Below are 13,737 nucleotides of genomic sequence, written 5' to 3'. Positions count from 1 at the left end.
TTTAACTAAGCAAAGAGATTTTCTTATGCAATTGAGGAAATCTCTATTATCAGAAGAAATCTCTCTGTTATCATGTCCTCGCAAGATCGAGCTCCTGTCAAGGATACCGATTTTGGACCGATACAACAAAAATAGTTTGCGGGCTAGAGGCTTCGTGAGTGAGTCTGCTAGTTGATCATCCGTACGGACATGAGAGACACGAAGTTGATGTCTGACAACTTGATCTCGCACAAAGTGAAAGTCGATGGCAATATGTTTTATGCGTGAGTGGAACACTGGATTGACACATAAGTAGGTAGCTCCAATATTGTCACTATATATTGTAAGAGTATAGGTAGAGCTGACTTTGAGTTCCTTGAGGAGATTTATGACCCAATTGAGTTCAACAACAGCGGTAGCAATAGCATGATATTCAGCTTCAGTTGTAGATCATGCCATTGTCTTTTGCTTCTTAGAACTCTAACTTATTGGATTAGACCCAAGAAAGACGACATACCTTGACGTGGAGGTTCTATCATCAAAGTTTCCTGCCCAATCAGCATCAGCAAAGGCATGAAGATGAAGTGGAGTGGTTTTGCGGAGAAAGAGACCATGATTAAGGGTCCCTTTAAGATATCGAACCGCAGACCAATGCATAGCAGAAGGCTGGTGCATGTATTGAAATAATTTATTAACTGCAAATGAGATATATGAACGGGTGAGAGCCAAGTACTGTAAAGAGCCAAGTACTTGTCGGTATTGAGTTGAGTTCGTGGTAGGGTTGTCATCACATAATTTGAGTAATTCACTAGTAGAGAGAGGAGTAGCAACTTCTTTTGCATCCTACATATTTGTCTTTGATAATAAGTCTTGAATATATTTTCTCTGTGAGAGGAGGAGACCTAAGGATATAAATGTTGCTTTCATTCTCAGAAAATAGCTCAAGGGTCCTAAATCTTTGAGGGAGAATCGATCAGTCAATTTTTTTTTAAATGTCTGAATCTCCAAGGGATTATTGTCTGTAATAATAATATCATCTATATATACTAGAAGATATATTGTATTTTCATGTTGTCATCGTAGGAATAATGAGATATTAGACTTGGAGTTGATGAAGCCAATTGATATTAGAAATGATCCAAGTTCAGTATACCAAGCTCTTAGAGCTTGATAAAATCCATAAATAGCTTTTTATAATTTGCAGACATATCTCGGATATTGGTGATGAACAAAGCTAAGGGATTACTATATAAAGACATCTTCAGTTAGAGTCCACTGTAAAAAGGCATTATTAACATCCAGTTGTCGTAAGTGTCAGCCTCTAGAGATGGCCAAACTTAGAATAAACCGAATTGTTGTGGGTTTAATTACAGGACTAAAAGTCTCTGTGAAGTCAACTCTAGGTCGTTGATGAAATCCTTTGGCTACTAATCGTGCTTTATATCGATCAACGGACCCATCGGGATTTCGCTTAATTCGGAAGACCCATTTACACCCGATGATGTTTTGTATAGGATGAAAAGGTACAAGAGTCAATGTGAAGTTATAGAGTAGAGCATCATATTATTCACACATGGCTTTACGCTAGTGAAGAGATTTTTGGGCTTGAGTAATTGTGATGGGTTCATTGGTCTCGGGAGAGGATTCGGTGATAGCATGTAGGCCGAGAACCTAACGTGGTTTAAAGATATCACTTTTTGAGCAAGTTGTCATTGGATGTATAGGAACTATAAGTTGTGTTATTGGTATGGGTGGTGGAGAGGCATCAACTAGGGTCGGGATAGGCTGAGATATATTAGTGGCACTAGATAAAGAAGATTGTTGTATTTCTGAGGATATTACTTCAGTAATAAGGGAAGCTTGTGAAGAAGGAAGAGGAGAAGGAATGAAGGGAGTGGGGAGCTATTGAACCGGGAGAACTCCATTGGATCTATCTGTCCTCAACCCTAAACCCTAAACCCTAAAAACCCTAAACCCTAAACCCTAAACCCTAAACCCTAAACCCTAAACCCTAGACCCTAGACCCTAGAACCTAAACCCTAAACCCTAAACCGGTTTTACTGGGCTTTCGTTTGGTCCATTCAATCGGTGTCTGAAGCCCAGTAACTGGGTGAGAGCCCATCTACAGAATACTTTCTCTTCAATTAGAATTCTCTGAACCCTCGCGAGCCCATCTACAGAAAACCCCCCTTGGGCAAGAAGGCGACCTGGAGTGGAGGGGCGAAGAAACCCCCTCCGAGGAAAGCCTATTGCTCGTCTTCTCTCGCCTTAAGCCCTACTGCCTCGGCCTCCTCGACCTCATTCGCAACCCTAAGAACGATGCCTCCTTCCTTGTCGAGATGGCCGACTTCATTCGAAGCGCCCCCGCCGCCGCCTTGCAGCCCTCTCTCGAGTACGCTCTCTCCTCACATCCCCGACAGCTTGTCACCCATTTGACTCAGAGAGACCTTGTCTCCAGTGTTTTGACTTTTGCGTCCAAGAAGTTGGGTCGGAGTTATGATGTTCTTCATGATGGGTTATTTGATCGGGTTGTTTTCTATTGTTTGCCCAGTTATACCTTGTTCCCTTTTCTCCTTTTGCTGGATGCGGCGGTGCAGTGTAGAGAAGAGAAGAAGGCTGACTCGGATGGGGGTTTCGGGAATGCCGGTTCCCCATTAGGTGGGCATGCGATCAGTGATTCTGTGGCAGAAGGGATGCTAATGTGCCTTGAAGAACTTTTAAAGAAATGCCATCTTGGGTCTGTGAATCAGGTCTGTGCTTCTTGATGATTGTTGGTTTTTTACCTTTTAGTTTATCTTGATGATAGGACCGGCCACAATCTGTAAATTGATTGGAAATATCACGAGGTTAAATATGACACGTACACATAACGGGGGATTGCTGTTTAGACCATGAAACAATCTTTCTATATTTTCATCTTTTGTTCTTAGTTGCATGCATAGAGTCCTTTTGTTTTATTTTTTTGTTTTCCTGCAATTTATGCCCCTATAAATTTGTAATCTAGCAATTAGGCATGCATTTCTTTTGAAAATTCTTTTCTTATAGCTAATTTGCTTTGAACCATTATGTAGCTTTCATCTTTTTTAATTGGAATGAACCAAATGGTTGTGACCACCAAAACTATACACACTAATCTTTTTCAGCTTTGCAACTTGATGTTAGTGTTGTTAGTTCCATTAAAATTTGAATTGAAACAACATAAAAAATGTAATGTTTCAGATGGTTGTGGTGCTAAAGAAAATTACCACTGGAGCTATGCTTTCACATTCTGAGGCATCAGAAGAATTTCGTGAAGGAATAATAAGATGCTTTAGGGCGATGCTTCTCAATTTACAACCTTGCTCTGCTAGTTCCTGTTCAAGTAAGTCATTCATGCTTTGTTTTTATTCATTTTATTTTATTGTTGCATTGTTTTGGTAATCTAATTTCACTTACTTATCTGTGTCACTCTCCGGAGCTGTTTGTTTTAGTTATTTTGATGTAAATAAATGTCCAAAATAATATCTCTTGTTCTCTTAAAGGCTGCTGAACTTGAGGCACTGAGAGGACACCGTGGAAGTGCAAATCTCCGGAAAGAGGCATTTCTTACCCTTCGAGTCCTTGTTGCCAAGGTATCATGAATATTGATCTCCTATAATATCCTACAAGTGATATTCAAGTGATATATGTTCACGTATATAAATTCTTTGTCACATGTTGTATACTTAATTATGAAGTTTTCACAAGCTCTCAATGCTCAGGTTTGAGAAGACCTAGGTGTTGCTGTAGAGTGTAGACTTTGTGGAATATGAAACATAAGTTACGATGGCTTTGTTTGACATATGAACTGTTTTATATTTGACACTTTTGAGTTGGATACATGTAGAGGCATGTATTGCATTGTTAAAACTATACAAAGTTTGTCAGACATTGCTTCAAAAGATATCTTGGGCACCCATGTGGGCACTTGCCCAGGTACTCACCTGGACTGGGTTTGGCTATAAGCTCTTCAATTTTCCTCGTATGTGTTACTTTTGGAGGACAGATGCTTGTTCTGTTGCCTAGGAGGTAGCTTATCAGCCTGCTTAAACAGGAGTCTTGATGTAAATGGATAGAACTATGATGATATGTTTAGTGGAGTCATTGACTATTTACCATATAACTAGAAGATATCTCAACTTCTCTTACACCTTCCGTCGATGCCATGATTAGCTAAAATTAGGTGGTCTTGTGCTCCCCTCCCTCCCTCAAATTTTATTAAGAGCTTCTTTGGATTATTTTTTATTTTATGTTTCTTCCATAGCAAGTTGTTGTAACCTACTTAGATGAGATTGCAACAAGAAGCAAGCCCTTGAAGAGCATGTTAGCAAAACAGAGGAACATGTTAATAAAAGAAAAAAAAAGGAACGTGTTAGTCATTGAATGATTAATCATTTATTAGGCATAAGAGGGCAGGTCTGGTCAATTTGGGCCTTCTTAGCATCTGAGACCTACTCTTATTGGAGGACAGCTCTTGTTTGACAACGTTGGTAGGAATAAAGCGGAAAGAGCCAACATGAGTCTAAATCGCTTGAAGTAAGGTCTGACTTTCAGTTATTTGAGTTTTGAAGAGTATATATTTCTATATTTGAAGCAACTGAAAAGAGCCAACATGAGTCTATCTTTTTTTACAAAATTTATCTGAATTACCCTGATTTTAGTGGACATTCAATGAGTTCTAAGAGGCTGTAATGCAGTAGCTTAATTGATCATACACATCTCTTCAATATCTGTACTTATTCCGTTGGTTAGTGTTGTTGGAATCATGTCATAGTTCCTCATTAGGGGGGATTTTTGAGTCTTGACCACTTTATGTCAGGAATTTGAAAGATTTTACTTGAGAGGTGCTGTCAAGTAGTTTATTTTTTCATCTACACCTTTTTTTAATTCGTAGTAATAATTGTACTAGTTGAATTTATGTGTTACTGAGTGGAATACCATTTTTTTTCTTGCGTATGATGTATCTTTTTAATCATATTTTGTGCAATAGTAATCGTTTTGGAACCAATTACCTAATTCAGCAGACTCATCTCTTATTTATTGCATATCGGGGTTTACCCATCTATGCATGCTGTAGCCACTGCACAAAAGTAGCTAGTTCTTTTCATTGGGCCAAAATGTCAAAAAGCTATTTGGTGATTATTTTTTCAGTTACAAGAACTTGAAATTGATATGTGATTTCATGCTAGTGTTTGAATTGACTCGTTTCTAGATATTTTCGAATAATCTGTTGGTATTAGTTAAATATATAAAATATATTGTATGCAATCATATTTTTGCTCTCTATGGTCATTCTTTAAATTTTTAAGCATGATATTTCTTATTGTTATGTTGAATTTTTTAGTCATACATTGGTACTCTCTAGACCTAACACTGGCGTGAGCTGCAAGGTATGCAATACCATACCGTACCGGTGTTTCGAGGTTGGCTCGGTAAGGTACGGTACCGGTGTACCGAGCGGTACACCAGGGCATACCGAGCAGTACACCCTGGTGTACCGAACAATTTTATATATTTTCTTTATTACTGTAGCACTACTGTGGTGTAATTCTGTAGCGCTGTAGCGGTACCGGGCAGTCCGTGTACCAGTATGCTGTCGGACCGGTACATACCGCCCATACCGGGTGGTACCATTCGGTACTGCATACCATGGTGAGCTGTGTGCACTAGTTCACTTTTCTTTATTTCATATGTTTATGTTTCTCGTCTATGAGGTTATTTTAATATGGTGAAAGCAAGTTAGGTTCATGATTGATCTGGCCTTGCTCTTTTTGGCAAACCTGTACTTAATTGTCTCCAACATCATAACTGTTCTACATATTCTCGCTGTGGACCTGTAATCCTTGATGTTGTTTGTGTTGTTTATGTTGATTGATATCTTAGGTTGGTACTGCTGATGCACTTGCCTTCTTTCTACCGGGCGTTGTAAGCCGTTTTGCAAAGGCCTTATATGTATCAAAAAATATGATTAGTGGTGCTGCTGGAAGCTCTGTGGCCATCGAGCAGGCTATTTGTGGTTTGACTGAGTTCTTGATTATTGTTTTAGACGATAAGGCAAATCTGCACTCCCTTGACATGCCTGTAAATGATATTGGATCACTTGCACCCATGGAAAATAACTCTACCCAATCTGTTCTAGAGGCTCTTCGTAGTTTACCTTTAAATGGTCATGTTCAGTCAGCAAATATGATTGGAGATTCGTTTAATCAAGCTATCAACGATGATCATAAACGAAAGATAGTTGATCATAGCAATGGCGAAAGAACTTTATTCGTACATCGTTCCAAGGAGTGGACTGATGAAACTTCTTCTAATGTTGATAAATTAATGTCTGCTGCATTTCCACATGTATGTATTATCATCCTCCCTATTATTTGTTTATTTTGTTGTTTTCTTCGAGGTTTCGTGGGTAATGGGATCCATTATTAATCCTCTCATCTGTGACAATAAAGTGGTTCATTGTCATTTTCAGCTTTGTATTCATCCTGCAGAAAAGGTCAGAAAAGCACTTGTAGATGGCATACAGGGGCTTCTGTTGAATTGCAGATGCACCTTGAAAAGAAGCAAATTAATGCTTTTGGTGAGTATACTGTCTTAGGTTCAGTTGTTGTGTGTGATCTATCATTATGGAGCAGTGGCATAATGGTTTCTCTCAACTAAAACTTTTCTTATTATGACTTGGTTCAGTATTGACTTTTAATTCTTATATATATATTATTAATTGCTTAGTTTGATTATTTTGAAAATCTAACTGCTGTCCTTTCTTTTGTGGCTATTTTATGAATGCTTAAACTGTACAATGTCATGAATTATATTGTTGTTAATAGTGATAATGAGTAAAATTCGGTGGTTCAATTTTAACAATTTTTTTTATGATCTTGTTCTATACTTCTCTTAGATCTTTGTCTTTGTTATGCTACTCCTGCATTATATTAGCACTGCCATTAAACTTATGTGCAATCATGTTAACTTTTATGGTTCATAATTTCATTTAAGTGATAGTTTAGTTGACAGGAGCATTAGAATAATAGTATGTGCAGGTTTGTCTCCTGTTGACATGGTAGTTTGGGTTGAATTTTATTGCTAATTCCTTTTCTTGTATATAATAATTGCAGGAGTGTTTGTGCATGCTGGTTTGTGACGATGCAGATGTTGTGTCCATGGTAGCACAGGAATCCCTCGAATCTTTATTTGTTTTGGGTGAGAAATTTATAACCAAAAATGAAATTGCTGATATATTTACCAGGTTTGTTCTCTTATTAGTTAGTTAAGAAAATAGATAATTTTTGTGCTGCTGCAGTGAATCTTACTTTTTCAACTTGTTGGCAGCCTCATCAAAGCGCTTCCACGTGTGGTTCTTGGAAGTGATAAGACAATTGCTTTGTCACATGCTCAGAAACTACTTTCTCTAGTCTATTATGCAGGTCCAGACCTTTTAGTAAATTACCTTCAGTCTCCTGTAAGTACAGATGTTCACAATTTTTTGTTTCCAGAGAATGTATTATTTATTTTCTGTAGTGTATTGGGACCTTCTTATTTGTGTTTTTGACTTCAAAATCCTTTGCATGTATTTATTCTTGTGATAAAATTTTCTTTTATTTACATGACATACAGTGCTATTTAACTACTAAACAGTGTGTTATTTGTATCTATTCCCTTTTTTTTTTATGTTTTTATTTCCTTTTCATGGTTAATAATGAACTTTAAAGAGAGGGCAAATATACTTGTTTCAGCCTTACGAAGGTAATTCAACCCATTTCTACAAATGGTTTGGAGCTTATCTTTTAATATAGTTTTTGGCTAGAACAAGGTTTACAATTTCAGTCCGTACTAGTGTCCCGACCATACGTTGGTACAGTACGTACCGAGACATACCGACGATATGCCCAAAATAATCGAAAATAGTTCTAAAAATACCTGAAAAATAGAAAAAAAGTTAGATTAGTGTTTTTAAGTTGGAAATAAATATAAATTTAGTATAATTTTAGCAAAAATAATGTAAATTAGAAAAGAATAGCAAAAATATTCTTTTTCGAGCTTTGAGGAGTAGCTTTGTGGTACGCTGCGGATCATCCTTCCATTAATATTGAGCTATCTATAAAGAAATGATTTGAATTATTAAATTATTTTTTAAATAACTCAAACTTTAAGATTCAAATCAATTAAGTAATTAATCGATGGATATATCTAGTTCTACCACCAAAAAGAACGACGAGAGTTCACGGGCAATGGATCGGGGTTCTAGATCCTATGTATCTGGATATCATTATGATATGTTTGCAGGATCCAATCCTGAAATTGATCCCACGACAGTGTATTGATACATTGGATGTCATTGGTGCATCAATGTGGTGATGGTCGTAATTTGATTGTCGTGAACCACATGTCCGAGGCGGCTCCTGTGGCAAGGACTTATGTGGCATGTATTGGTTTGGAGCATACAGAATGTCATAACTTTTACTTTCGCTATTGATCTACTGCTTCATATCGTAAGGTCGATCTACGCACTGTTGCTTGGAGAAATATGACCAACTATCATCATACTATTGTTGGACGTAAGATTCTCCATAGTACGACAGTTGTGAATACGATGAGCTTCACTTCGTGTTTACATCCTGTAGGCTTTATTGCATATGTTCAAAATTATCCATTGTCTTACCCTTTTCTTTCCATGCATAAACTTAACCAATACCTTGTCGAGCTCCATAATCTCAATCTTGGGTGGTATGTGTAAAATACTGCTCCTCGATCTATGCACCACCATCAAATTGTATAGACGGGACCATCGACTCCCCGGTGTCGCCACCATCATCGGTCGAGGCACTACTGTCCATGTCTCTACTATGTCTCTAGACCAAGCAGGTTTGTTAAATACGATTGCAAAGGTGTCTTGTCGCCCGACTCGATTCTTTCCAACGGTGCAACTGATGCTACTGCCTTACCCTTTGCCTTTGCCTTTGTACGTTAGGCGGACAACTACGACGATTGGGTGTTTTTAGTTCCTAGAGTAGTCTGACTCGATGTTGTCCGACTCCTTCTGCCACGTTCTGACTGAGGGGGATCTTTCTTTGGGTTGGATGTGCTTCCTCTTTTCCTATTGCCTCGATAATAAAATACGAAGGACGTTGAGGATCTCTCGTCTTATCAAGTAGAAGATCCTCTTGGTTCTTCGTCGCTTCGACCCACTCTAGCATCGACTCTTAATCTTTGTTGTAGAATTGGAGGTTGATGGGATTAATCTTTGTTTCCTTTGGCTCATTGTCCAGCTCAGCACATCGCAACCTTAGTTGTATGTTATAGTAGACATATACTAGTTTTTCTAACCGCCTATACGATAGTTTGTTGCGATCCTTCGTGTGAATCAATACGAACGTTGACCAATTACGTTCGTAACCATTAGATGTTGTCGTCTACGAAAAGGCACGGATGACAATCTTCCTTAAATTTGATACATCCCCTCTAAAATGTAGCGACCACTTGATTGCAAAAAGATGCAAACAAGACTTTATTAACATAATAAATAATTAATATCAAATATAATTTATAATCAATATGTGTGTAATTTTTCCTCACCAGGATCTATATTATAATGACATGATATAGCTACATCGTTGAAGAATGAGCCAATTGTTTCTTGGAATAATTGGGCCTCTATCATAGCATCGATAGTGTTTGATAAGAGTCAATATATAATATTTTTTAGTGTCGATAATAAATCTGATCGTGTTTTAAGACTACATCGAAATTGAATGGTTGGATTTAGATTATATGATGCAAGACATAATTTTGTTAGTAAAAATTTTTTAAATATTAAAAATAATGAATTAAATTACATTGAATATGAATTTAACTGCATTATGGATATATCTTGGTCCATATGAACTTCAGTTCTGTGAACAATGATCTATAAGTATTGGTTGGCCTTAAAATCATCTTCGAATACTTCCTTGACCTTCTCTCTTGCTGTAATCAACATATGTCTAAGATAAAACATTTGTAGATGCGTGTCCATATCTATCTTACAAAGAACAACGTAAAGTGGTTCCACACCTTTTATGATTTCATTCACGATATCCCAAAATCTGAAACAAAGAATTAGTCTTTTCTATCTTTTTTCCATAGCCCGATCTCGAATACCTGGAATCGGACCATTTATGTTAGGTGACCATTGCCTTGAGGCCCTGTCTCTTTGGTTGTATTGACTTTAAAGCAATGAAATTTATAGTAAACCGAGTGACTACAGGTCTGAGTATCTCACCATTTATATACTTTTGCATTAAAGAGTGGACCCAATGATGATATATATATATACTTTGTGATCGACTGTGCTCGAGCTACACTTGTTGACTAATGGTAGCTCGCCAATATCCTTCAACATTAAATCCATACAATGAGCTGCATATGAAGACCAAAACAATGTTTTTCTTTTTTCCATCAATTATAAATCGATCTTCTTGAAATTGGCTCCATTATCGGTGATTATCTAGACAATGTACTATGGTCCGATCTCCTCTACTAGGATGATACTTGTCGAAAGTATTAATTGACTTATGAAAAACCACTCGTCTATTGCAATAAACAAGAAAATTAATTATACTTATTCTTGTTGGCCTTGTCCAACTGTCGTACATCTATGTTACCCCATATTCGTCCCACTGCCTCTTGAAGGATTTGATCCAATCATTAAGTTCTGCCACCTCCTTATCTAAATACATACTGTGGATCTCTTTTGGTGTTGGATGCTAGATTCCCGTGCCAGATTTTTTAGTAGAAGAGACTATGCTCTGATAATATAGACCTTAGGTTGTGCTTGTTAGAATCCTGTAGAAATTGAACCACTTTGCAATTGCCTTCCCTATATTTTGCCTCTTTTCAAACGGTCAATTTGACCGTTCGAAATAGGGCAATCTCAGCCCTTGATCGATAACGGTTGAAATCCGACTGTTATCGACTTGTACAGGTTGGTAATGGTCTGATTTTGATCGTTATCGCCCGGTACAAATCCCATATCGCCATATACGAGGTCATGTGATGGTATCGCTCGACAAAGGGCGGTCCACGTATCGGCATCCTATCAGACTGGTACATACCACTTATACTGGACAGTATAGGTTGACATGACAAACCCTGAGCTAGAACATGAATAAGATGATTAAAGAAAATAGATCTAAATAACAAAAAATGGTCAAAAGAAAATTAAAACGGGACTGCAGCCAAGAGTATAGTTTATTGGCAAAAGGGAAGCAACAGCAACAGCCCTCCTTATTAGTATACTCAAACAAGTACACTATCTATGAAGCTAACTTAGTGGAACAAGAAAAGTAAAATGCAATTTAGTTTGTGCTAAGGTAACAACTATAAATGATAATTTCTCTGTAGAGGAAAGAAATAAAATTCAAGGGTTATGGTTTTGCTTCACATATCCTGTTCAAAATCTTTTGCAACCAATTGGCAACATCAAGGATGCTGGCTGACATAGTTTGTGACTCATTCTGTCTTATGGTTACCATGCTCATTTAGTGCGTGGTTATTAATAATGATCATATTCTGTATCCTCTATGGTAAGGAACTCTAGTCTTGTGGTGTACTGATGAATCTCATGATTTTGTTAAGAGAGTGAATATGAATCTAAATTTTCCACACTTGAGCCTTGAAGTACAGATTTTGCAGTCGCATTAGGAAACCTGAAATTTGAGTTGATGCTTATGACCATGATCTACAGAAAGAAGCTTAAATGATTATGGTTTAAAAGAAAAAATGGAATATGCTAATATCTATTTTGTAGTTTCTGGTTGCACGATAGGGTTTATTGTCATGCACTTACATCAGGCCTATCAGATGTAGACACAATTATGTACCACATTGCGAATTGTCATAGCTCCTGCTGTCATGTGAAACTAACCAATCCAAAAAGCGTCTCATACACACTTGCAAGGAACTGATCCACTGATCTACTGTCTAATTTAACTGTGCACACATTGTTAAGATAGAACATCCATTGATGCAATTCCAATTCAACAATCCTGCCACCCTCTGCTGATGGTTTGGTGCTAGGTGACTGAGCTCTTCAGCCCTTTGCAGTTAGACAAATGTCATGTCACAATAGCAGGAGCATGAAGTCTGTGAAGTGACATTTGGTTGGTTGCGATAGAGAGAGCATAAAGAACATAGTACTCACCAAGGTTCCCAATATCGTACCGTACCGGCGTTTCAACGTTCGCTCGGTACGGTACGGAACGGTATATCGAGCGGTATACCGCTCGATATATATATATATATATATATATATATATATATATAACTCGGCAACGTCGCCGAAGCGACGTTGCCTCTCTCTTCTCGTAGGCGGTATATATATATATATATATATATATATATATATATAAGATTATATATATACGTCGCATCGCCTCGGCGACATCGCCTCTCTCTTCTCGCAGGCGGTATATATATAAAAATTAATATATATATATATATATATATATATATATATATATATAAGATTATATTTTTTTTTATTTAAAAGGCGACGTAGCATCGCCTCGACGACGTCGCCTCATTTATTTAAATATATATATATTCCGAAATAGGCACCAAAGGCGACATCGTGTCGCCTTTTTCTAAAATATTTATATATAAATAAAAATATATATATATTATTTTATTATTATTTTTTGTTCCACCCGGTAGCGGGCGATCCGCGTACCGGTATGCCGTCGGACCGGTATGTACCGCCCTTACCAGGCGGTATCATTCGGTATTGCGTACCTTGGTACTCACTATCCAGACTTTAAGCTCTATTAAGAGCCATTTGGTTATTTGCTATAAGGGGTTAAAACAGCATGTTAAATGATGGTTTACAATGGTGGTGGTACACTATTAGATTGTAGCAGTGCATATATGTTAAATTGGTATGATCCATCATGAATGGTGCATGATTGCATGTATCTAAACCTTTCAGTATGATGGTCCATGAAGCTTAAAATTGGTATTATACTTTTCAGTAAAGTGGTGACACGGTACTAGATTGCATGCATATATACTTTTCAGCATGATGGTGCATGAAGCATTGAGTGCAATTTTATGATGTTCCGTGTCAAAGTTTGCATGGGCAGTACTAATGTTCAGAATGTAAACTTGTTGGTGTATTACTTTTTTGTCAGTTGATACAGGCTACGAGTAGAAGTGATAGTATGTTGTTTCTGCTTGAGTTTTCAGTTTATTAGAAGTAACCATGGCAATTTTGTGATGCATATTCATTTCACTAATATATTTTGATCCCAACACTACTAATTCTTGCTAATCACATATCAACAAAAACTTTGACCCTGATAAGTTTCAAGCGTTATAGTTATAATTAGTTATTTATATCAACCATAAATTGACGATATTTTACATTTCCAAATTGGATTTATCCAATTTATGTATTTTTTTAAAGCCTTAATTTTGTGATTTACTAGCTTTTGTCATTTAGTGAACATGTTTTTAGTTAATTTTTTATTTCTTCCAAATGATTTAATCTGATTTGACTCACTTTTCAAAGCCTTATTTTCTGTGATTTATGGGTTTCTGTCATATAATGAACTTATTTTAGCTACTTGTTGGTTTCTTTTCTTATCTTACAGAGAGTAGCTGATTTCTACTTTATTCTTCCCTGATCATATATGTTACTTTATTTGCCACATTTATTCTTTTTATAGGATTGCAAATTGGTTTCTGGGATTTGAACTTATTGGTATT

At 37.0% G+C, this 13,737-nt stretch overlaps 1 protein-coding gene across 1 annotated transcript in view; it reads left to right on the top strand.

The window, feature by feature from the left end:
- Window positions 1–13,737, top strand: part of LOC103975036 (uncharacterized) — a 32,094-nt gene that overhangs the window by 1,592 nt on the left and 16,765 nt on the right. The window contains exons 2-7 of the mRNA XM_065101830.1: window positions 2,160–2,729; window positions 3,501–3,590; window positions 5,881–6,345; window positions 6,470–6,577; window positions 7,113–7,243; window positions 7,327–7,456. Of these exons, the coding sequence (XP_064957902.1) occupies window positions 2,160–2,729; window positions 3,501–3,590; window positions 5,881–6,345; window positions 6,470–6,577; window positions 7,113–7,243; window positions 7,327–7,456 (1,494 nt within the window). The remainder of the gene's footprint in view (window positions 1–2,159; window positions 2,730–3,500; window positions 3,591–5,880; window positions 6,346–6,469; window positions 6,578–7,112; window positions 7,244–7,326; window positions 7,457–13,737) is intronic.

The sequence above is a fragment of the Musa acuminata genome, chromosome BXJ2-4 (genome assembly GCF_036884655.1).
Source record: "Musa acuminata AAA Group cultivar baxijiao chromosome BXJ2-4, Cavendish_Baxijiao_AAA, whole genome shotgun sequence".
In the NCBI taxonomy this organism is placed as follows: domain Eukaryota; kingdom Viridiplantae; phylum Streptophyta; class Magnoliopsida; order Zingiberales; family Musaceae; genus Musa; species Musa acuminata.
This window is presented reverse-complemented; position numbering and strand designations above follow the sequence as displayed.